Source organism: Ranitomeya variabilis, chromosome 1, assembly GCF_051348905.1.
Source record: "Ranitomeya variabilis isolate aRanVar5 chromosome 1, aRanVar5.hap1, whole genome shotgun sequence".
In the NCBI taxonomy this organism is placed as follows: Eukaryota; Metazoa; Chordata; class Amphibia; order Anura; family Dendrobatidae; genus Ranitomeya; species Ranitomeya variabilis.
The window spans coordinates 1109432404-1109457918 of record NC_135232.1 but is presented as its reverse complement, the minus strand read 5'-3'; the positions used below and the strand labels follow the sequence as shown (position 1 = coordinate 1109457918).

Below are 25515 nucleotides of genomic sequence, written 5' to 3'. Positions count from 1 at the left end.
CTTCTTCGATTACTAATTTTCTAATTCTCTCTCTCTCCAGAGAAACACCAAGCTTGCGGGCCATTTCCCCATTCAGACACATAAAAGCTGGTTGTGAAAATAATGAAATAGGCACACTATCCTTTACAACAAGCTCTATGATCTGTTTTTTAAATGTATCTACTGTCATTGTCACAGTAACTTTGTCACTGACAAAATATCTTGCAACTGATGGCTGCAAAGTTCTCTGCTCCTTTGTTTGGCTGGAAGAGCTGGGCACTGGTTCATTGGTTTGGATGCAGTCTTTCTCATCCACTGCTTTCAGTACTTCTGGATGAAAGCGCTGTAAATGTCTCTTTAGATTAGAAGCTCTGGTAGGAGCATTTTTATCTTTGCCTGAATATGCACTGATCTTGGCTTCACAGCATTTGTTTTTGTCTGGATCATTTGTCATACACTGACAGACATAATGTTTTCTATCTTGAGTGATGGTGAAATATTTCAAATACAGCTGATTTAATGTGACGCTTCTTTGACATTCTCAGGTTTTTAATTCTGCATTCACAATACAAGTGACTATTGTTTTTCCTAAAAACAATTGTACAAAATTGCCAGGTCGTACAACTGATATAGTGGTCAGTAATACTGTTATTCCTCATGTACTCACAGTTAACTGATGCAAAGTTTGTTGAAAGGATAATACTTCTTACAGTCTTCCTCTTCTGAGTAGCAGCTGTGAGATGCTTGGAAGACGCACACCTAGTAAACATCTAGTCTAGAGGAGGAGCTTTACTACTAAGAATTTGCAACACGTTTTCACTTTCAGTTTCATACATTGTAAGTAGGGGGGTTGGGGCAGCATGAGGTTAACCAAGTATAAGATTAGATAAGGGCAGTGGAGGACAGTGACACACAAGATGTAAAGGCCCCGTCTCACATAGCGATTTACCAACGATCACGACCAGCGATACGACCTGGCCGTGATCGTTGGTAAGTCGTTGTGTGGTCGCTGGGGAGCTGTCACACAGACAGCTCTCTCCAGCGACCAACGATCAGGGGAACGACTTCGGCATCGTTGAAACTGTCTTCAACGATGCCGAAGTCCCCCTGCAGCACCCGGGTAACCAGGGTAAACATCGGGTTACTAAGTGCAGGGCCGCGCTTAGTAACCCGATGTTTACCCTGGTTACCAGCGTAAATGTAAAAAAAAACAAACCGTACATACTCACCATCTGATGTTCGTCAGGTCCCTTGCTGTCTACTTCCTGCTCTGACTGAGTGCCGGCGTACAGTGAGAGCAGAGCGCAGCGGTGACGTCACTGCTGTGCTCTCACTGTACGGCGGCACTCAGTCAGAGCAGGAAGCAGACGGCAAGGGACCTGACGGACATCAGATGGTGAGTATGTACTGGTTTTTTTTTACATTTACGCTGGTAACCAGGGTAAACATCGGGTTACTAAGCGCGGCCCTGCGCTTAGTAACCCGATGTTTACCCTGGTTACCAGTGAAGACATCGCTGAATCGGTGTCACACACACCGATTCAGCGATGTCAGCGGGACCTCAACGACCAAAAAAAGGTCCAGGCCATTCCGACACGACCAGCGATCTTGCAGCAGGGGCCGGGTCGCTGGTACGTGTCACACATAGCGAGATCGCTACTGAGGTCGCTGTTGCGTCACAAAACTTGTGACTCAGCAGCGATCTCGCTAGCGATCTCGCTATGTGAGACGGGGCCTTTAGAAATGTCTCCAGCAGAACTGCTTATCACTGTTGTTCATAGTTTGATAGAACATATATATTTGAGTAACATTTATAAAATTCAGATGAAAGTTCAGTTATGAAATATTAATACATTTTTTTTAAAGCTGGAGTCGGTACATTTCTACCGACTCCGACTCCAACTCCAACCAAAACTATCTCCGACTCCACAGCCCTGGCTTTGACTGCACCAATAACTAAAAGAGCCACCTTGTCAGAATGCAGCATTACTGCTGCACAAGGTGGCTCTTTTAGTTTCTAACGGCTGGAGGGGGTGACAGAGTCCCTTTAACGAGTCTTGCAATATGACTTAGGATAAAAGCCTCTATCCTCCATTAATAAGCCGCGGGCTTGCTGTCTCCTGAAAGATGACATCAACCCCACAAATATTACCTCACTTACCACTACAGGATAAGTGGGAAGAGCCGGGCAAAGGGCCAGAAAAGGCGCATCTAATACATGCGCCTTTTCTGGGCAGCTGCGGGCTGCTGTTTTTAGGCTAGGGGGCCTATATCAATGGCCCCTTACCAGCCTGAGAATAGCAGCCCCCAGCAGTGAGCTTTAGCAAGGCTGGTTACCAAAAATGGGGGAGAGACAACGCCGTTTTTTTTAAATTTATTTAAACAAACAGCGTGGGGACCCCTCTATTCTTGATAACCAACCTTGCAGAAGCTGACAGCTGTGGGTTGCAGCCCCCAGCTGTTAGTTTTGTCAGGTTGGTTCAAAAAAATAGGGGGGAACCCACGTCAGGTTTTTCAGTCATTTATTTAATTACAGTGCCTTACGAAAGTATTCAGTTCCCTGGAACTTTTCAAACTTTTCCCACATATCATGCTTCAAACATAAAGATACCAAATGTAAAGAAAAGCAAGCCCAAACCATGATGCTGCCACCACCATGTTTGACAGTGGGGATGGTGTGTTCAGGGTGATGAGCTGTGTTGCCTTTACGCCAAACATATCGTTTGGCATTGTTGCCAAAAAGTTCAATTGGTTTCACCTGACCAGAGCACCTTCTGTCACATGTTTGGTGTGTCTCCCAGGTGGCTTGTTACAAACTTCAAACAACACTTTTTATGGATATCTTTGAGAAATGGCTTTCTTCTTGCCACTCTTCCATAAAGGCCAGATTTGTGCAGTGTACGACTGATTGTTGTCCTATGGACAGACTGTCCCACCTCAGCTGTAGATCTCTGCAGTTCATCCAGAGTGATCATGGGCCTCTTGGCTGCATCAATGATCAGTCTTCTCCTTGTTTGAGATGAAAGTTTAGAGGGACGGCCGGGTCTTGGTAGATTTGCAGTGGTATGATAATCCCTTCCATTTCAATATGTTCGCTTGCACAGTGCTCCTTGGGATGTTTAACGTTTTGGAAATCATTTTGTATCCAAAGCTGGCTTTAAACTTCTCCACAGCAGTATCACGGACCTGCCTGTTGTGTTCCTTGGTCTTCATGATGCTCTCTGTGCTTCAAACAGAACCCTGAGACTATCACAGAGCAGGAGCATTTATACGGAGACTTGATTACACACAGGTGGATTATATTTATCATCATAAGGCATTTAGGACAACATTGGATCATTCAGAGATCCACAATGAACTTCTGGAGTGAGTTTGCTGCACTGAAAGTAAAGGGGCCGAATAATATTGCACGCCCCACTTTTCTGTTTTTGAATTTCCACAAAAATTTAAAATAACCAATAAATTTCGTTCAACTTCACAATTGTGTTCCACTTGTTGTTGATTCTTCACCAAAAATTTACATTTGGTATCTTTATGTTTGAAGCATGATATGTGGGAATAGGTTGAAAAGTTCCAGGGAGGCGAATATTTTCGCAAGGCTCTGTAGATCGCAGCCGGCGGCTATGCAATACCTCGATCATCCACTCCTGCTGTCACTGTTATTATTAGCGGCAGCAGGTGTTGGTTCATGGGGGTAATAGTCCCAAAAGCCCCCACCTGCTGTCATTCAGACTTTAATAGAACGCTCATCATTCTCCTCTACTCACCGGCGGAGCAGGAGAGAACAATGAGAGCCGGCTTCAGCACCAGCTGCCGGGGAATAGCGCTTACTGTAGCTCTTCTTCCCCGGTGGCTGTCCGTGTGGTACTGATACGGCACACGGGGTGGCACATGGTTGCCACATGTGTGCCACACATAGTATACACATGGACACGGATATCTCCGGGAACCGGGGTTTCCGTTACCAGGAAATAAACGGACGTGTGAAACCGGCCTAACTCTGGCAGAGACCAGGCAGACATGCAGGTTATACTGCAGCTTCTAGCGAATTTATTTCATTTCAATGCTGGATTCACAGCCACACTGCTCAGTATTGCTGTATAAAGACATCATGTTGAAAGGATAAAAAAAATTCCTTCTTGAGGGAAATGTTGGAAACGTGCTTATTCCCCTCTACTGAAGGAAGGGAATTTTATAGGCACTTCCAACCGGATAATAAAATGAAAAATATTTTATTGGATAAAATTAAAAACTGTTAAAACAGAACCTCGAAACCTGACGTGTTTCTGGTGTACAGCGACACCCTTACTCATAGAATACAGGTGGTAGCTATGGGTGCCTCTATATAGAACGGCCTGAATGTGCCAATTACAACAATTAGGATAATTATAGATGGTCAGCTGTGCCAGTCTGGAGGAACAAAAACCACAACATGGAATGAAAATCAGTCAAGGAAATAAATACATTCCAAAGAGAAGTGCGCATCAGATGATGATGTCATTTACCTTCTCAAAATCGCCATTATGTCTTATTACTTGGTAATAAAAATAAACGTGTTAAAGGAGTTATCCGGGAGTTACACACATACTTGGATTTTGCATGGGGTGGAGAGGGTATGCTGTGTGCTACTTTGTTTTTTCCCAAATGGATTAACCCCTTCCCGACCCATGACGCCACGTAGGCGTCATGAAAACCTGTGCCAATCCGACCCATGACGCCTATGTGGCGTCATGGTTTGATCGCGTCCCTGCAGATCGGGTGAAAGGGTTAACTCCAATTTCACCCGATCTGCAGGGACAGGGGGAGTGGTACTTCAGCCCAGGGGGGGGGGGGGGGTGGCCCCCCGTGGCTACGATTGCTCTGATTGGCTGTTGAAAGTGAAACTGCCAATCAGAGCGATTTGTAATATTTCACCTAAAAAACTGGTGAAATATTACAATCCAGCCATGGCCGATGGTGCAATATCATCGGCCATGGCTGGAAACACTTATGTACCCCCCCACCACCACCACCACCGATCTCCTCCCTGGTCCTCCGTCCGGTGCTCCGCTCCCCTCCGTCGTCCTGTCCGCTCCCCCGTCCTCCTGCCCGCTCCCCCCGTGCTCCGATGCCACCCCCCCGTCCTCCGATCCACCCCCCCATGCTCAGATCCCCCCCCCCCTCATACTTACCGGGCCTCCCGGTGTCTGTCCGTCTTCTCCATGGGCGCCGCCATCTTCCAAAATGGCGGGCGCATGCGCAGTGCGCCCGCCGAATCTGCCGGCCGGCAGATTCGTTCCAGGTATATTTTGATCACTGAGATATAACCTATCACAGTGATCAAAATAAAAAAAATAGTACATGACCCCCCCCTTTATCACCCCCATAGGTAGGGACAATAATAAAAAAAAGATTTTTTTTTCTTTTTCCACTAGGGTTAGGGTTAGAACTAGGGTTAGGGTTAGGGCATGTGCACACAGTGCGGATTTGGCTGCGGATTGGCCGCGGATCCGCAGCGGATTGGCCGCTGCATATTCGTAGCAGTTTTCCATCAGGTTTACAGTACCATATACACCTATGGAAAACCAAATCCGCTGTGCCCATGGTGTGGAAAATACCGTGCGGAAACTCTGCGTTGTATTTTCCGCAGCATGTCAATTTTGTGCGGATTCCGCAGCGTTTTACACCTGTTCCTCAATAGGAATCCGCAGGTGAAATCCACACAAAAAAACACTGTAAATCCGCAGGTAAAACGCAGTGCCTTTTACCTGCGGATTTTTCAAAAATTGTGCGGAAAAATCTCACACGAATCCGCAACGTGGGCACATAGCCTTAGGGTTAGGGTTGGAATTAGGTCTAGGGTTGGAAATAGGGTTAAGATTAGGCTTGTGGTTAGGGTTACGGATAGGGTTAGGGGTGTGTTGGGGTTACAGTTGTGGTTAGGGTTGGGATTAGGGTTGGGACTAGGGTTACGGGTGTGTTGGGGTTAGGGTTGTGGTTAGGGGTGTGCTGGGGTTAGGATTGTGATTAGGGTTATGGCTACAGTTGGGATTAGGGTTAGGGGTGTGTTGGGGTTAGTGTTGGAGTTAGAATTGAGGGGTTTCCACTGTTTAGGCACATCAGGGGTCTCCAAACGCAACATGGCGCCACCATTGATTCCAGCCAATCTTGCGTTCAAAAAGTCAAATGGTGCGCCCTCCCTTCCAAGCCCCGACGTGCGCCCAAACAGTGGTTTACCCCCATATATGGGGTACCAGCGTACTCAGGACAAACTGGGCAACAACTATTGGGGTCCAATTTCTCCTGTTACCCTTGCAAAAATAAAAAATTACTTGCTAAAACATAATTTTTGAGGAAAGAACAATTATTTTTTATTTTCACGGCTCTGCGTTATAAACTTCTGTGAAGCACTTGGGGGTTGAAAGTGCTCACCACACATCTAGATAAGTTCCTTGGGGGGTCTAGTTTCCAAAATGGGGTCACTTGTGGGGGGTTTCTACTGTTTAGGCACATCAGGGGCTCTGCAAACGTAACATGATGCCCGCTGACCATTCCATCAAAGTCTGCATTCCAAAACGTCACTGTTTCCCTTCCGAGCCCCGGCATGTGCCCAAACAGTGGTTTACACCCACATATGGGGTGTCATCGTACTCAGGAGAAACTGGACAACAACTTTTGGGGTCAAATTTCTCCTGTTACCCTTGGGAAAATTAAAAAATTCTGGGCTAAAAAAATATTTTTGAGGAAAGAAAACACATTTATTATTTTCACGGCTCTGCGTTATAAACTTCTGTGAAGCACTTGGGGGTTCAAAGTGCTCACCACACATCTAGATAAGTTCCCTTGGGGGTATAGTTTCCAAAATTGGGTCACTTGTGGGGATTTCCTACTGTTTAGGCACATCAGGGGCTCTGCAAACGCAACGTGACGCCCGCAGAGCATTCCATCAAAGTCTGCATTTCAAAACATCACTACTTCCCTTCCGAACCCCGACGTGTGCCAAACAGTGGTTTACCCCCACATATGGGGTATCAGCGTACTCAGGAGAAACTGGACAACAACTTTTGGGGTCCAATTTCTCCTGTTATCCTTGGGAAAATAAAAAATTGTGGGCTAAAAAATCATTTTTGAGAAAAGAAAAATTATTTTTTATTTTCATGGCTCTGCGTTATAAACTTCTGTGAAGCACTTGGGGGTTCAAAGTGCTCACCACACATCTAGATTAGTTCCTTTGGAGGTCAAGTTTCCAAAATGGGGTCACTTTTGGGGGAGCTCCAATGTTTAGGCACACAGGGGCTCTCCAAACGCAACATGGTGTCCGCTAATGATTGGAGCAAATTTTCCATTCAAAAAGCCAAATGGCGTGCCTTCCCTTCCGAGCCCTGGCGTGCGCCCAAACAGTGGTTTACCCCCACATATGGGGTATCATCGTACTCAGGACAAACTGGACAACAACATGTGGGGTCCAATTTCTCCTATTAACCTTGGGAAAATAAAAAATTCCAGGCTAAAAATCTTTTTTGAGGAAAGAAAAATTATTTTTTATTTTCACGGCTCTGCGTTAACTTCTGTGAAGCACCTGGGGGTTTAAAGTGCTCACTGTGCATCTAGATAAGTTCCTTGGGGGGTCTAGTTTCCAAAATGGGGTCACTTGTAGGGGAGCTCCAATGTTTAGGCACACAGGGGCTCTCCAAACGCGACATGGTGTCCGCTAGCGATGGAGATAATTTTTCATTCAAAAAGTCAAATGGCGCTCCTTCCCTTCCGAGCCTTACCATGTGCCCAAACAGTGGTTTACCCCCACATTTGAGGTATCGGTGTACTCAGGAGAAATTGTCCAACAAATTGTAGGATCCATTTTATCCTGTTGCCCATGTGAAAATGAAAAAATTGAGGCTAAAATAATTTTTTTGTGAAAAAAAAAAAAGTACTTTTTCATTTTTACGGATCAATTTGTGAAGCACCTGGGGGTTTAAAGTGCTCACTATGCTTCTAGATAAGTTCCTTGGGGGGTCTAGTTTCCAAAATGGGGTCACTTGTGGGGGAGCTCCAATGTTTAGGCACACGGGGGCTCTCCAAACGCGACATGGGGTCCGCTAAAGATTGGAGCCAATTTTTCATTCAAAAAGTCAAATGGCGCTCCTTCCCTTCCGAGCCCTGCCGTGCACCCAAACAGTGGTTTACCCCCACATATGAGGTATCAGCGTACTCAGGACAAATTGGACAACAACGTCCGTGGTCCAGTTTCTCCTTTTACCCTTGGGAAAATAAAAAAATTGTTGCTAAAAGATCATTTTTGTGACTAAAAAGTTAAATGTTCATTTTTTTTCTTCCATGTTGCTTCTGCTGCTGTGAAACACCTGAAGGGTTAATAAACTTCTTGAATGTGGTTTTGAGCACCTTGAGGGGTGCAGTTTTTAGAATGGTGTCACTTTTGGGTATTTTCAGCCATATAGAACCCTCAAACTGACTTCAAATGTGAGGTGGTCCCTAAAAAAAATGGTTTTGTAAATTTTGTTGTAAAAATGAGAAATCACTGGTCAAATTTTAACCCTTATAACTTCCTAGCAAAAAAAGATTTGTTTCCAAAATTGTGCTGATGTAAAGTAGACATGTGGGAAACGTTATTTATTAACTATTTTGTGTCACATTTCTCTCTGGTTTAACAGAATAAAAATTCAAAATGTGAAAATTGCAAAATTTTCTAAATTTTCGCCAAATTTCCGTTTGTTTCACAAATAAACTCAGAAATTATCAACCTAAATTTACCACTAACATGAAGCCAAATATGTCACGAAAAAACAGTCTCAGAATCCCTAGGATCCGTTGAAGCATTCCTGAGTTATTACCTCATAAAGGGACACTGGTCAGAATTGCAAAAAACGGCAAGGTCATTAAGGCCAAAATAGGCTGGGTCATGAAGGGGTTAAAGGGAATCTGGCAGCAAGTTTTGACTATGTAATCTGAGAGCACCATGATGTAGGGGGTGAGACCCTGATTCCAGTGATGTCACTTACTGGGTTGTGAGAGTTGTATCAATAAAATCAATGTTTTATCAGCAGATTATCGCTACGGGACTAGGGGTTTCGTGCCTCCAGGTCCGCCCCAGCCCCCACCACTGATTGGCTGCTTTCTGTCGATGCAAAGTGTATGCAGAAAGCTGCTAATCAGTCCTGCAGGCGGGTTATACAGGGCTTGGCATTGAGAGCATGGCCAGATCTGCTGCAGAAAATGCAACAATATTAAAAAATGACAGTGACAAAACGCTGGAATCGGGGTCTGAGACCCTGCATAATGCTGGTGACAGATTCCTTTATCATACAGAAAACAGCTCTGATTTTTGAGGCAGACTGAGGTGCTGTATGAGGCCGTGTGTTTTTCCGTGTATATCGACTCATACGACACAAGAACCCCTCGTAATGTGTGTGTTTTCGGTGACCTGTGGCAGCTTTAGGCTGAGCTTATTGCTTTTTCCTTGCAGCCCGCATACCAGAATCTGAGACAGCGAGTGGACAATTTTGTGTCTAACCACTTGGCAAACCACACATGGAGTCCTCATCTGAACAAGAACCAGCTGAGGAATAACATCCGGCAGCAGGTGCTCAAGTGAGTAAGAAGCGTCAGTAGAAACAAGCAAAGCAGTCGGCTTGCGCTGAGCCCAGAGATGATGGCTGTCGGTCGACTTCTGTCCACCTCAATATTTCTATTAATGGGACGCTGTCTTTCTAATGAAAATACTGGTACGGCTGTATACGTCCTAGTACAAGAGTAACAATGACCTCTCCCTTATAATAATCCCATGTGCCAGTGCTGAGGAATCGAGCTTTAAAGCCATATGCATATTACCCTGCAAGTGCATTGGGGGCAATGCGAGTCCAATCCAAGTTCCAACACGCCCCCAATGCACTTCCAGGATAATTTGCATGTGGCTTCAAAGTTTCCAGCTCTGGCAAACTGACTTGCAAAACTTTTTAATCTTCTTTTCATTACAGACAACTTCTGACATGAAGTCCTGTAGTTTAATATGGTAAAGGCCTGTGGTTCTCTGTGGAGGCGTGAGGACAGTCTGGAGAGCGACGTACACAGGACTGTGGTTTCGGAGTCATGGAAATTGAGGAGGCGGAGGTTTGGCTTTCTGACTCCACAGCCCTGGCAGGCCTGTGGTGTCGGAGCCCATTTTGGTGGAGTCGGTGTCATGGAACTTGAGGAGTCAGTCGGAGGTTTGGCTTACCGACTCCACAGCCCTGGGTGTACATCTGCAGCTTCTTCCAGTCGATGCAGACTGTGCACCGCGCTCCACTCTTTACCGCAGCCCCCTCGTTCTAGGTTTCAGCGAGGGTCCGACCTCTTCCAGACAAGTCGCGACATAGCATCTGCCTGAGCAGACTGGCTGTTCACTGTTTCTACGATGTGTAGGTAATAAAATGGCCATTGAGTTGTGTTCTCCTCTCCTTAGGTCCGGGATGCTCGAGTCTGGAATTGACCGTATTATATCCCAGGTTGTGGACCCAAAGATAAATCACACCTTCAGACCTCAAGTGGAAAAAGTCGTGCAAGAATTTTTGGCCACGCTAAACAACAAAGACGACGCAAATGCAAATTTCGAGCAAGTGGAAGAAAAGTCCGAGTCATCTCTGCCTGTCACCGGTAATTCAGTCTTGCTGTTTTAAGATCATGGTTGAATGTGTTGTGGCTGCAGGGGCAATGCACTATTATACAGCGCCTATGTAATATGTGATTGGTCCAGTGGTGGCTGCCACGTGCAGGCGCCCACAGCTCAGGTTTGTGGTGAGGAGCCCAAGTGGCGGACTACTGAGACAGATGTAAAGGGGGTGATCCTGACAGGACATGGCCAAAGCTAGGCTTTGTGCAACTTTATCTAACTAGAGATGCAGTTAAGTCACTTTGGTTCAGGGATAGACAGAGGAGCAGACCTGTATTCCACCAGATGGAGCCATGCTTCCTTGGTCCATTCAGGACATTCTTTCACAGGATTGGAGGAGAGTGGGGGAAGGTGATCCTACATTGTGCGATTGTTCAAATAATATACATATTTGTCCAAAGTTGTGTAGATTAGTAGACTGCAGTGGACCGATGCAATGCGTACTCAGCAGGCATTCACAAATTAACATACAACCAGAGACAACGAACAGTTTCGTATGAAACAATGGCTCACTTGAAGCCTCTGAAGAGGCCTTAAGGTACCGTTACACTAAACGACTTACCAACGATCACGACCAGCCATACGACCTGGCCGTGATCGTTGGTAAGTCGCTGTGTGGTCGCTGGGGAGCGGTCACACAGACAGCTCTCTCCAGCGATCAGGGGAACGACTTCGGCATCGTTGAAACTGTCTTCAATGATGCCGAAGTCCCCCTGCAGCACCCGGGTAACCAGGGTAAATATCGGGTTACTAAGCGCAGGGCCGCGCTTAGTAAGCCGATATTTACCCTGGTTACCATTGTAAAAGTAAAAAAAAAAAAAAAAAAAAACACTACATACTCACATTCTGATGTCTGTCACGTCCCCCGCCGGCGTCCACCGGCGTGCACTGAATGTGTCAGCGCCGGCAGTAACAGCTGTGACGTCACCGCTGTGCTCTGCTTTATGGCCGGCGCTGACAGTCAGTGCAGGGAAGCTCTCGGCAGCAGCTCGTGCATATTAGCAGCGCTCTTGCCGAAAGTAGTTTTAACCCTGTGGACGCCGGGGAATGTGACAGACATCAGAATGTGAGTATGTACTGGTTTTTTTTTTTTTTTAACTTTTACAATGGTAACCAGGGTAAATATCGGGATACTAAGCGCGGCCCTGCGCTTAGTAACCCGATATTTACCCTGGTTACAAGTGAACACATCGCTGGATCGGCGTCACACACGCCGATCCAGCGATGACAGCGGGTGATCAGCGACCAAAAAAAAGGTCCTGATCATTCCCATCGACCGACGATCTCCCAGCAGGGGCCTGATCGTTGGTCGCTGTCACACATAACGAGATCATTAGCGGGATCGTTGCTACGTCACCAAAAGCGTGACGATGCAACGATATCGTTAACGATATCGTTATGTGTGACTCAGCCTTTACTATCAAGAGTAAGGGAATTATGATTGCTTGTACCTTTATCTTACGTATGCATAAGATTCAGCCCTCTTGTCTTCCTCTGTTTACTGTCACTGAATGGAAACATTGAATCCAGATGCTGAACACTTTCCAGGTGAAATTAGTGCACTTAAGCTGACGAACAAGCGAATCTCTAATAAAACACAACAATAAGTTGGACGTAATCGGTGCTCCGTGCTGGAAAAAGTCTGCATCCCTTAGAGCCATGAATTCCGCTCTACTTCCATTAGTCCAATAGTCTGTAGAACAAGGACAGCTCCTCAGTGTGATAGTCACTTGTCCGTTTTTTCTGGTATCGCAGATAAAAAGGGCCAATGCCAGTCTATGGTTCTGTGCTGTCTGTATTTAACATTACAAAGTATAGGAGAAGATTTGTAATTTTTTTATTTTTTTATTTATCCATCCTTGATAAACGGGGGTAACACACGGTCTGTACACTGATCCAAAACAATGGTAACACTAGTAGCAATTTTTCACATGCGTGTTTAAACATGGATGTGTAATTGAGGCCTTACTTGGCTACCAGGCAGATTCAGTGGCCATTTATGTCATACGAGGACAGCACAAGTCCTCCAGAACTGAAGCGTCTTCTGCAGAGCAGGACGCTCCCCACAATATCCTTATACCCTGATGAGTCATATGGACAAGAGTTGTCGTTATGAGACACCATCTTTAAAAAATAAAAAATTATCCATTTTGATACGTATGCTTTGGAGGCATAGCTGTTCTCTACGTGTGTGGTTGTGTGTGGTTGTGTGTGTGTACAGTTGTAGTAAAAAGTTTTGTGACACAAACTGTTTTTCATAGTTTTCTGCTTCAATGTTTTTAAATCTTTTAGACGGATGTTTCCATGATTACTGAAGTACGATTATCAGCATTTCATAAGATTCTTACACTTTTACTGGCAAATGCATCAAGTTTATTAAAAAACTCAATATTTCCCTTATTTTTAAAGACTTCTGCCCTTCCCTTGGCAGCTGGATTTTAGCTTCTGGGCCAAATCTTGTCTGATGACCTCCCATTCTTACTTAATCGGTGCTTGGAGTTATCATTATTTCTGTTTCTTTGTTAGTCTTGCCACTATTTGATGATTGACCACAGATTGTCATTGGGATTATCTGGGGAGTTTCCTGGCTGTGGACCCCAATATGTCAATGTTTTTTTCACCGAATCAATTAGTTATCACTTTTGCCTTGCAACATGGTCTTCATCACGCTGGAAAAAAGCATTGTTCATCCTCACATTGCTCCTGGATCGTTGGGAGAAGTTGCTCTTGGAGGATCTTAATTCATGGCAATGTCCTTTAGACAAAATTGTGAGTGAGCCCCCTCCATGGATGAAAAGCCCCCAAACATGAGTGGTCTCAGGATTTAAATAATAATTATTTATAATGCCTTCTTATGTAGGACCATTAGTTCTCCAGCGCTTTACAGACATCATCATCTCTGTCCCCATTGGGGCTCACAATCTAAATTCCCTATCAGTTTATCTTTGGAGTGTGGAAGGAAACCAACGCAAACACGGGGAGAAAATGTGGACTCCTTGCAATTGTTGTCTTTGGTGGGATTTGAGCCCAGGACCCCAGAGCTGCAAGACTATAGTGCTAACCAGTGAGACACCCCTCGGGATGCCCCTTACTGCTGGCAGACACAGGACTGATGGCAGCACTCGCTTTTATTTATTTTTTTTCTTTGGAAAATCATTCTTTCCAAGTGTCCCAGACAATCTGAAGGGGGCTTCATCAGAATTAATAACTTTTCTAAAAAGACAGGGATTGAACTGCAGAGGATGGGCTAAAGTTGTTTTCTCTGATGAAGCCCCCTTCAGGATGTTTATTACTGCAGTTTCATTCACATCCTTAGACATTTACACAATCTGGATTATCAGAATATTTGGCTATCAAAGTGTTCAGTTAGTAATTCGTGATTTTTGTTTTGTTTTTTGCCTGTATGAATTAATTGTATTTTTTCTCCTCTTCTTTCCTAAGGATCTGCCTCCATGGTTGGACCCAGCACCAGTGTTGCTAGTGACGCAATGTCCATTTTGGAAACCATAAGCTCGTTGAATCAAGAAGCGACGGCGGCCTGGGCTTTATCGGAAAACTCTAATCTTAAATCTACAGATAAGGCGTCCAGAAAAGCTCCTCCATCGCAGAGCAATGATGTCTTCACAGAAGAGGCTCTGGAGAATGACAAGCCCACTCCAGAAGTCTCATGTGAAAGCGTGGAGCCACTCGTCAAGGCAGAAGATATAACTGACATTTCACTTCCAGCTGAAGACATTAAAAATGCAATCAATGAAGCAATTAGCGACACACTAGGCAAAGACACTCCGAATGACATTGATGAACAGAGACCCAAGTCTGTGGAGAGAGCGGAGAAGAAAATTGAGGTCAACGAGAAATCAGACCGGAAGGAGGAGAAGAAAGAAATTAGGACAGAAAAAAGGAACGAGCACGTGAAGAGGAGCGATGACAGCACCAGGCAGAAGGAAGACAAGTCCGGGAAGGAGAAGGAAGGTGACGCCGAAGCTGCCAAATACAGTAATGCTGAAAAGAGTAACAGCAAGCAAAAACCTGCTGACTCTGTGAAGGAAGGTAGGGGGCACTCGCCATTGTTCATGACTATAAGGCATAGCATGTAATGCCAATAGTAAATTTACCATGTAATCTACTGGAAAACTTAAGAAGTTTTGTCTGGGTGTTGTTTTTATAATGCACAGTAAAAATACATGAACTTTATTGTGCGGTTCAGTATAACACCAATACCAAAGTGAGACAGTTTCTTCTATTTTATTAATTTTTGGGGGGTTTATGTCACTGTTTTCTGAGATTCCTAAACTTGTATTTATTTTTTTTTAAACCTCATGATTAACCCCTTCCGAACCTTGGACGTGTCCATGCGTCCAGATTGGCTGGTACTTACCAACCTTAGATGTATGGATACGTCGTGTTGATTTTGCGTTCACACTGGCTATGTGTGCCCAACTGACGCCGGGTGTCAACTGATTCTTACAGCTGACACCTGTCACTCCCGCCCGCACCACTCCCAGCAGTTTATCCCCATAAATACTACAGTCGCAGCATTTAGCAGGCATGCAGAGGGAGGGAGCCCCCTCTGCACTCCGATCGGCGCCCCCCCGTGATGTCATTCCGGGGGGCCCGATCATTGCTATGGTGACCCGGCACTAGCATGTTTTTTTAGATCATGCGCAGTGTACTGACTGTTCTCCATGCATTGCATTGCATTAGATCAGCGATCAGACTGCATAAAGTGAAAGTCCCATGAGGGGACTTGGTAAAAAAGAAAAATAAAAAAATTGTAAAAATATATTTAAAAAAAAATCACAAAATAATAAAATACAAAATATCTTGCACCAGTAAATAATTTTATGACAAAATAAACAAGAAAAAAGTACACATATTTGGTATCGCCACATCCAGAACGACCCGACCTATAAACCTGTCTCACCAGTTAACCCATTCAATGAACATCACGAAAAAAGGCAAAAAATTGCTTTATCATACCACTGAACAAAAAGTGGAATAAAGCTCAATCAAAAAGATGAATGTAAATAAAAATATCGCTGAAAACGTCACCTTGTCCCTCAAAAAACAAGCCACCATACAGCTCAATCAGCCAAAAAATACGGTAAGTTCTATCTCAGAATAAAGTGACACAAAAGAAATTATTTTTTCAATAAAAGTTTTTATTGCATAAAAGCGCCAAAAAAACAAAAAGTATATACCGTATTTTTCGGATTATAAGACGCACTTTTTCCCTCCCAAATTTTGGGGTGGAAAATGGGGGTGCATCTAATAATGTGGATATACCTTGTCGGCATACCGACAAGGTCCCTGGTGCTGCGGGGGCCTCTGCCGATATTTTGTGAAAGGCCAGAGCCCCCAGCAGTCCTTCCATGGTTTCCTGTGTGGTGGTGGACTCCGAGAAAATGGCCGCCGGGAGGCAGCGCATGCGCAGATGGAGATCTCGGGAGATGAGATCTCAGTGCTGAAAAAAAAAATGTTTTTCTAAATCTTATTAACCAGCGAGTTCTCCTTTCTTTTTTTTTTTTTTTTTCTTTTAATCCTTTTATCTTCCTAACAAAAAAAATTGTTTCAAAAATTGTGGTGATGTAAAGCAGACAAATTAAATGCTACTTATTAACTATTCTGTGTGATATATCTCTCTGGTTTAAGGGCATAAAAATGAAGTTTGAAAATTGCTAAATTTTCAAAACCTTTTGTCAAGTTTTTGCCATATATCCATTTTGTTCACAAATATATGCAAGTCTTATTGAAGAAACTTTACCACTATCATGAAGTACAATATGTCGTAAAAAAACAGTCCCAGAATCAGTGGGATCCGTTGAAACCTTATTACCACATAAAGGGACACTGGTGAGAATTATTAAATGTTGCATGGTCATGATGGTGAAAACAAGCTCAGGGGGTGAAGGGGTAATCCTTGTTATATCTCTATCCAGTGCCAATCTCTATCGCTAGAGTGGTCACAGACCGCTCTTGCCTACGATTCAGCGACTTCTACTGACGTCATGTCGGCAGAACTGCTTCTCCTCATCCACTCTGCCTAACTGCAGGGAGCCGGCTGTCAATCCTCATGACATTGTTAGTCGCGCCTCATCGACAGAGCGGCCTGTAGGATCAGCTGAAACGCCAGCAGGAGCAGTCAACAACTATGATGTGCTATTTCTTTTAGTCCCTTTAGGGGATATGATCCTGCAATACTTATTTTCTCCTTCGCCTCATTGGGGGACACAGACCGTGGTGTATGCCGCTGCCACTAGGAGGACACTAAGTAATACAGAAAGAATAGCTCCTCCCCTGCAGTATACACCTCCTGCTGGCTCTCAGCTAACCAGTTCTTGCTTAGTGTCCGTAGGAGGCACACGGACGGGTCTGCTATTCAGACCCAAAACTTTCTTATTTTACTTTTCAATTTTTACTCTCTTACCTTTTTGATTTTTAAATTTTTCCATGGACAAATGGGGTGACGGATCCTTTCAAGGTTCTGATCTCCCCGAACCATCAACAGGCGAGCACGGAGAGTGTCGCCTCTCCGTATCCTCTCCTGCGACGTGGGATGCCATGCTTGGGCTTATTCTTAAGGCGACGGGTCCCTTCAAGGCCACCGATCTCCCTTCACCATCAACAGACGAGCACATGGAGTGTCGCCTCCACGTATCCTCTTCCTCAGCCAGGCCTAATGCCGGACAACTGGCCCTGTCCACCCGGGGGCTGAACTCCGTGGATGTACAGAGGCCCCTCTATGGCGTCCGAGCAGCCCCCACTGTACCACCACTGTTAAAGCGGATGGCACAAGGAGGCGGACGGTTCCTCTCCACCTCCCTAACAAAGGGATGGTGGATTGAGGTTTACCCCTCTATCCCTGCACCATCCACGCTGCAATACCTGACCTGCAGCCGAACAGTAGAGTGTGCGCGCTTTCCTCGGCGCTGAAACACAGTCATCGCGGCGGCTCCATGCCGCGACGTGCACCGATGGTGAGTGGATCCAGTTATGCAGTGGGATATTCACATGCTGACAGGCAGCCTCAGCCATGGCTTCCCTGTGGCCCACCTCCCTGAGGTAACGCTTCGGCCGGCTGCAGAACTTTAGCCCCCGGCTTCGGCCGATGTGTAGGCCGCATCCCGGAAACAGCGCCCGCACTATGGCATGTTAAGGAGGCTCCACCCACTTTTCTGGCGCTTCTCGCCTGGCACGGGAGCGCTCGCTTTTCTCGGCCACTCCAGCGCCCCTCACTTCTACCCTTGGTATTGCTTCTGCCTGCTGCAGAAATTTTGGCCCCGGCTTGGGCCTATTCATGGAAGTCACGAGGCTTCACCCACATCGCGACATCCCTGGTCTTAAAAGCACATGACCAGTATTCCCTGGTCTAAAAGGCACATGACCAGTATTCCCTGGTCTTAGAGGCACATGACCAGTATTCCCTGGTCTTAAAGGCTCATGACCAATGTTCCCTAGTCTTACAGTCACATGACCAGTATTCCCTTGTCTTAAAGGCACATGACCAGTCCGAAGCCGATCACTCTAAATGAGCTCAGGAGCCCTCCGCCGCTGGTCCCAGCTTATCCCAGAGTACCTAGTTCGCCTGAGTGGGCTTCGTCATTGACCGCAATCCATGGCTTTTCTGTCCAAGAGATTGAATCCCTCCGTGAACCCTCTGTATCTCGGAGTGCTCGCAGGACCGATATAGATGGTCCCTCTCCGACATGGGAGCCGTCGGCTAGCAGGGGCCGCAAGTATTCTAGAAATGTACAGACGTTTAGAAATGTACAGGAGTCTAGAAAACGGGAGCTTCATTTCCTGATCTCCCTCACCAATGATTTGCTGAGAACAAGACTCTGAATATGGATCGGTATTGCCTCAAATCTGGACTCGCCAAAGCTTCAGAAAAGGATGGATTCAACTTTGGTTGATAATATAATCTCTGTAGATTGACGAGGACTTCGGTTCTGCTGTAGATCACACAGTGTCCCTCATAAGGAGACTAAACTCCCAGCAGAGTATTTGCCAATCACCCGGACAGGGAGCGTCTGGATAAGCGATTCACTGGACAGAAGCCTCTTCAAACGCGGTATCCTTTTTCAGCCAGTATGCAAACACGTGGGGTGTCCCCTCCATGTATACCCCCTACGACGTGGGATGCCATGCCTGGTCTGATTTTTAGGGGCAACGGGTCCTTTATAGGGCACCGATCTCCCCACATCAATCATCAGCAGACGAGCACATGGAGTGTCGCCTCCATGTATCCTCTTCTGCAGCCAGGCCTAACGCCAGACAACCAGCCCTGTCCACTTGGGGACCTGAACTCTGTCGATGTACAGAGGCACCCTTTTTAGCCTCAGAGCTCCCCCCTCTGCCTCACAACTATTTAGCAGACAATGCAAGAAGGCGGACGATCCCTCTCTACTTCCCTGTTAAGAGGATGGTGGATCGAGGGTTCATAATTTTAACTCTGCAATATCAAAAGGGAGCAGCGATAGTAAGAGATGGCTTTTTCCTGACCTGCTGGATGCAGCCGCACATTCTGCCACTTGGCAGATTAACCAGGTAGAATCTCCTGTGGTATACCTACCAGTATCCCTGCCCAATGGGTCATCAAATAAAAATACCATGGACTGTCAGATAGCAAATCTGGTTCTTTCTGTCTTGCGGCCTCGGGTTCAGCGCTCTACCCTCCCTTAGCCGCCGCATGGGTTGCTAGAGCAATGGTCTCCTGGTCAGAGACCTTAACTACTTTGATTCACAAGAGTAACCTTTTACCGAAGACAGTACAGCTGGTCAATCAAATCTCTTGAGCGGGAGACTACGTGGTTCACGCTTCTTGGATGCGGCTATTTGCGCAGCGCTGTCAGCAGCAAATGCCGTTACACTCAGAAGGGCATTATAGCTTAGAGAATGGAAGCGTACTCTGCATTCAAAAAGCCTCTGACATTACTCCCTTACCAGAGTGGTCGGTTATTCAGTGAGAAGTTGGGAGCGTTCTCCACTCAGGAACAAAGGATCGTATGTTTCCTATAGACCCAACTAGCAGTGGAAGGGTTGTTCAGGACAGTCTAGTTCTAAGGGATCTTGGTTCCAAAAAGGGGACCGAAAAGTAAGAGCGATCCTGGACCTCAAACTTCTAACATGCTTGACAAGGTCCTCTTTCGGATGGAGTTCCTCCGCTCAGCCATTACTTCTTTGCTTACCTGCACATTCCTATTTTTCCCCTCTTCAAAAATTCCTTTGCTTTTCCATTCGCGAACAACATTTTCAAGTCACGACCTTGCCCTTCGGCCTTGCTACCGCACCCAGAGTGTTCGCAAGGGCCATGGCTGCTGGCATGTTCCTCTTGCACCTAGAAGTGTGGTTGTCCTGCCCTATCTGGTCCTCTTTCTAGCCGCTCTTCCAGGACTGCACTGAGTCGTCTATATCTCTTGGGCTGGCAGCTAAACTTGGATAAGTTTTCCTCATTTCCAACCCAGCATATATCCTTATTGAGGATGATCCTGGACACTTCCAGAAGGCTGGTAATTCTCCCATGAGACAAAGCCGTGGTCCTTCAACAGAGAGCTTGCGCACTTGATCACTCATCCCCTCATTCCATTCAATTTGCTAGGAGGGTTCTGAGGAAAAATGGTGACGGCAATGGAAGCAGCTTCCTTTGCTCCTCTCATTTTCTGCAGGTCAAACAGGCTTTCAGAGGGTAGTCTCTGAGCTCCTTGCTCATCTAGGGGAGATCCTTTCTCCCGGTTCAATGGTTATTAGTGACTACCGATGCCAGTCTTCTTCTTCCGATCATTGTTCTGGGGATCCGAACGGTACGGCTAGTCCTACAGCAGGTCCGCTGCCTTCGGGCGGGTCATTCCATCCGAATTCAATCAGATAATGCCACGGCTGTGCCGTACGTCAATCATCTAGCAGGTACCCACGGTCAGGCGCCATGGTCGAGGTACCTCACATTCTCTGATGGGTCGAGATCTATCATTCGGTGATCTTGGCACTACACATCCCAGGAGTAGAACTCTGGGCGGTAGATGCCGTTACGGTCCGGCCTGAAGTGAGTGGGAACCTTCACCCGGAAGTCTTCCATCAGATCTACCTTCACTGGAGCACTCCAGATGTAGATCGGATGGCATCCAGACTGAACGCCAATGTACTCTAGTTCATGGTTCGGCCTCGAGATCCAAAAGCCTTCGCAGTACATGCTCTGGTTCCAGTTTCCACAACCCCTCTTCAACTACTTCTGAGAGCCTTTCGGAAGCAGAAAGGGCCCCAGTTATCCTCGGGGATCCGCACTGACCACGTCAGGTTTTTTTTTTTTTTTTGTGGAACTAGTATTTTTCCGTCTTATCGCAACAAAACTGCAAGTAGGGACTTTCTCACATGCGGTTCTTCTATCGCATACCGTTAGATCTTTGGGACCTTAATGGTCCTGGATGTCTTACAGTAGACTCCTTTTTGATCCGGACAGACTTTACTATCAGGTTAGGTAACCCCTTTTTTTTCCTCTGCAGTCTCGTGATTCCCACTGTTATGAGGGCATCGTTCTTCCCTCATCTCTTTCGGCACCAGTCCACAAAACTGAATGGGTTCCCCATATTCTGGACGAAGTGAGTGCTCTGAGTAGGTAAGTGTCGAGGACGGTGTCCTTCCGAAGGTTGGACACTTTATTTGGGCTTCCTGACGGTAAGAGGAAAGCTTCCTGACGGTTACAGGAAGGGTTTAGCCGTTTCTTCGGCCATGTTAGCCTGGTGGATTCTTTTCACCATCCAGGAGTCCTTCCGTGTTAGATGTTAGCCTATCTCCCTGTCTATCGAGGTTTCATGGGTTCTAGGCACCAGGCGTCGGCAAAGCACGCTTGCAAGCTTGTGGGTTCGTCCAGTCCGCATGCATCCTTAAAGCACTATTAATTTCCAGTCTTCCACAGATGTGAGTCTGGACAGGCGGACTCTGTAGGCCCCGGTGGCTAACTTGTAAGAAGCGGTTACACACGGCATGATCTCATGTTGTTCCCACCCAGGGACTGCTTTGGGACGTCCCACAGTCTGTGTCCCCCAATGAGGCGAAGGAGAAATAGGGATTTTTGTGTACTCACCGTAAAATCCTTTTCTCCGAGCCATTCATTGGGGGACACAGCTCCGACCCTGTTATTAGCTTGTGCTTATTTTATAATTTGACATGCTATACACACATATGTTGTTGATTTCCCACTGCTTTTGCACTGAACTGGTTCTCTGAGAGCCAGCAGGAGGGTGTATACTGCAAAGGAGGAGCTAACCCTTTTGTTATATATTCACTTAGTGTCAGCCTCCTAGTGGCAGCAGCATACACCCATGGTCTGTGTCCCCCAATGAATGGCTCGGAGAAAAGGATTTTACGGTGAGTACACAAAAATCCCTATTTGTCCAACTGAGGCAGGTCTCACATATGCGGTTGTGTCCGCAGCGTCTTGTCCGCAACCACATGCAAAAACGCATGCTTCCGCAGCGTTTTTTATCCGCATCAGCTTACGCATGACTGCAAAAAAACGCGTTTGCTCTTTTTATGCCCATGCGTTCGATATTTCAAGGAGGGCGTGTCTCAATGGGCGTGTCTAAATCAGTTCCTGGACATGCGCAGTCCGAAGTACGTAAGCGAATTGAACGCATGCATACGCAAAGACATGCGTACGCATGCATTTCCGTAGACAGTAATGCGTTTTTTTAACGCACTCATCCGCATGCCTGTACATATTTGACGGAAATTTGCCGCCTAAAAAATTGCAACATGGTGCGTTAGCCGCGCCCCGACGCACACCGCGAAAAAACGCATGTGTAAGCAAACACAGGCGAACGCATGCAAACTCATAAACATGCGTCCACAATGTAAAAGATATGAAATCAAGACACATGTGGATGTATGCGTCAGAAACGCTGCGGACACAACCGTGAAACCGGCCTGAGTGACCTGTGTCAGGGTTTCATATGGGGACAAAGATGGCATACACGGTGACAGTCTGCAAGTCCGAGATGCCATAATGACCTTGCAATGGGTAAGTGAGAGGAACAAGTTGCCCCTCTTTCTGACCACTTAGGTGCTGCAGTCTGTATAACACAGCCGCCTCTTGCTATGTATGAAGTTCGCTCATATATGTACATCATATGTCAGGAAGGGGCTTACAGCTGGGGAACAGCCTGAAAATTGCAGACCGGTAGAGAAGCCATGGCTGATTTCATTCTTGTCTGCAGTAAGGATAGACTTCCTCTACTAGTGATGGCCCAGGAAAGCAGATATTCCTGTCCTTCTGTCTCCCATACTGTGATCAAGGACTGCAGCAATCATTCCCATTGCGCTCTTTTATGTCCTATTATACATGAGTAAAGGGGTTCCCCTTTCAATATGAGACTAGCCCCTTGCAGTCGCTGCCATTTTTGTTTTTTATTGCTTACATTTATCCTCCTTGGGTCCCAAAGAGCCAACAATCTGATGTTGATGACCAATCCAGAAAATAAGTCGTCCACATCATGTGCTCGGGATAGTCCCTTTTAAGTTAGTGCTTGTCATGGTGTTTTATATAACAATTTTTCTTTACCAATTTTTGACGTATATACTTGTCACCAATTTTACAGAATGTACCTTACCGGATTCTGACGTGGACGCTTTCTCGGATGTGACGGTCAGCTCTGTGCACACCAGTGACTTGTCCTCATTTGAAGAAGACAGTGATGAAGACAATGATGCTGTGTCCGATACTACAGAAGAGGGAGAAATTACTTCTGACGGTAACTTCCTAGTTACGGTTTTATTTGTCGCTCTGATATTTTACACGTTTTCGTTACTGTATTGTTTTTAAGGATTGTATGCCACTCTCGGAAGTACCTGTTGCTATAACGTAGTGTAATATACCAATGTTCACGTAAATATAATACATAAAAGGCTTAAAAAGTGGCTTATTGAGGGGGCTTCTGTCTAATATCTAATATCCATATGACAGAATGCGGCACGTGGACAGAGCTTGTCTCGATGGGTCAGTTCTTTTTAATGTTGACTTTATGGATACACACTTTGACTTCCCACAATACCTAAACTTTTTAAAGGGGTTATCCGGAATAACAGCACATCACGGACACACGTTCCCTCGGTGAACTACACCTAAATGTCTGCATCTGGGTCGTGCTGTGTTGTGCCACCTCTGGATGTGTACCTGAATGTTTTTCCTTTCAAAATATTAACCTACTATTTATATTTTTTATTACTTTTTCTTTTAGAAGAAGAGAACAAAATAGACCCAGAGAGTAAATCTAAACCGTCTGGAGAACAGCAGGAAACCAGGACAAAAGGCACGCGGCAGGCCTACGTTCACAAGCCGTTCCTGTACTCTAAGTACTACAGCGATTCAGATGACGAACTGACCGTAGAACAGCGCCGGCAATCTGTGGTGAGCGCCCTTCATAAATGTCTTCACCTTACTGTAAGGGTCGTCGAGGCTCTCTATGTCACCGCTGCAGATATGGCCCCGTCTCCTTGGTCATGGTGTCTTGGCACTTTGAGCAGTGATTCTTCATCCTTGACCAATGTGTCTCCTAAATCTAACACTGGATGGAGTCCTCTGCATGGACAACCGACTGTATACAGACTGACTTCTGCCTGACATGTAGATACTTGTGTAAAAGCATCAGTCAATCAGTGTGTAAACAGGACCTGTCGCCTTTCCTGACCTCTCCATTACAATTAAAGAGGTATTCCCATCTCCAAGATCCTATCCCAATATGTAGTAGATGCAATAATATTAGCAAGTACCTCCTATTAGAAATGTAGTATAGTTCTTCTGATGCACTATGCCGCTTACCCTATGTGCAGGGCATTACATAAGGTTGGGATCAATGGTTACGACCGCTCGTATATGAACAGTTAGTTGTTAGTGGTCATAACCATGGATACCTAAACTACTGCAGTGCCATGCACATGGGGTAAGCAACATAGCGAATCATAAGAACTACACTACTTTTCTAATTGGAAGTATTTGCTATTATTATTATTAGTACACCTAACACATATTGGGATGGATCTCGGAGCTGGGAATACCCCTTTTATACTTGTATTGCCCATTAAATAATAATTCTGGAGCATCTTTTCAAGACACCGCTGCTGCACGTCTCGTGGCTGTTCGACAGCTGACCCTTGCAAGGATTTCCTAACAAACGGGCAGTCCCTGCATGTGGTGTTGCTGTCGGACAGCCGTGAGACATGCAGCCGCTGGGACTCAAATTTATTTTTCGAGCACGCCGAATTCATTTGATAGCACCTTATCGAAGTATGTTCGCTCATCACCACTTGTTTGCTCTAAGTGACAGAGCGAAGGAAGATATATGAAATGCAGGAACATGTGTAATATGGTCTCTATTTTTTCTTATTTCGGGTCTGGATGATCTCGTTGATCTCCCGACTGTGCAGATGATTAGTTGTTGATATTTTGACTCGCGCTTTTCTTTTTTAGGCTAAAGAGAAGGAGGAGCGGCTGCTGAGGAGACGGTTGAAGAGGGAGAGACTGGAAGAAAGACGCAAACAGAAGGCTTTGGAGAGAAGCAAGACTTCCAAAATGAAGACTCATGGTAATCAATGTCATGTATGCAGGATTATATCGTGTTTAGCCAGAAAAACCTAGGAGCTTAATTGGCATCAGTGTTGTATGCTTAGATCATCCCTATGATATAACATTAGAGCATGAGGTATTTATTCAGTACAAATTATACATTTTTAAATATTTTTCTTTATTTTTTTAATAAACTTAGTAATTTGTAGCATTTTTAACCCAATAGATCCTCACTGCAGTTCTGCGGAGAGATGAACAGAGCCATCCACTCGCTTTCATAAAAGGCTTCTCTTTTTTTTTTTTTTTTTCTTTTTTTTTTTTTTTCCCTCTGTGCTTTGAT

General features: G+C 45.6%; 1 protein-coding gene across 5 annotated transcripts in view; it reads left to right on the top strand.

The window, feature by feature from the left end:
- The window catches only part of BOD1L1 (biorientation of chromosomes in cell division 1 like 1), a 77420-nt gene that overhangs the window by 9430 nt on the left and 42475 nt on the right, over window positions 1-25515 (top strand). For 4 of the 5 annotated variants that reach the window (XM_077280166.1, XM_077280165.1, XM_077280164.1 and 1 more), the window contains exons 2-7: window positions 9440-9564; window positions 10415-10605; window positions 14063-14671; window positions 23212-23364; window positions 23851-24020; window positions 25080-25194. In XM_077280166.1, coding sequence (XP_077136281.1) covers window positions 9440-9564; window positions 10415-10605; window positions 14063-14671; window positions 23212-23364; window positions 23851-24020; window positions 25080-25194 — 1363 coding nt within the window. The remainder of the gene's footprint in view (window positions 1-9439; window positions 9565-10414; window positions 10606-14062; window positions 14672-23211; window positions 23365-23850; window positions 24021-25079; window positions 25195-25515) is intronic. The other variant, XM_077280163.1, reaches the window with a different exon arrangement.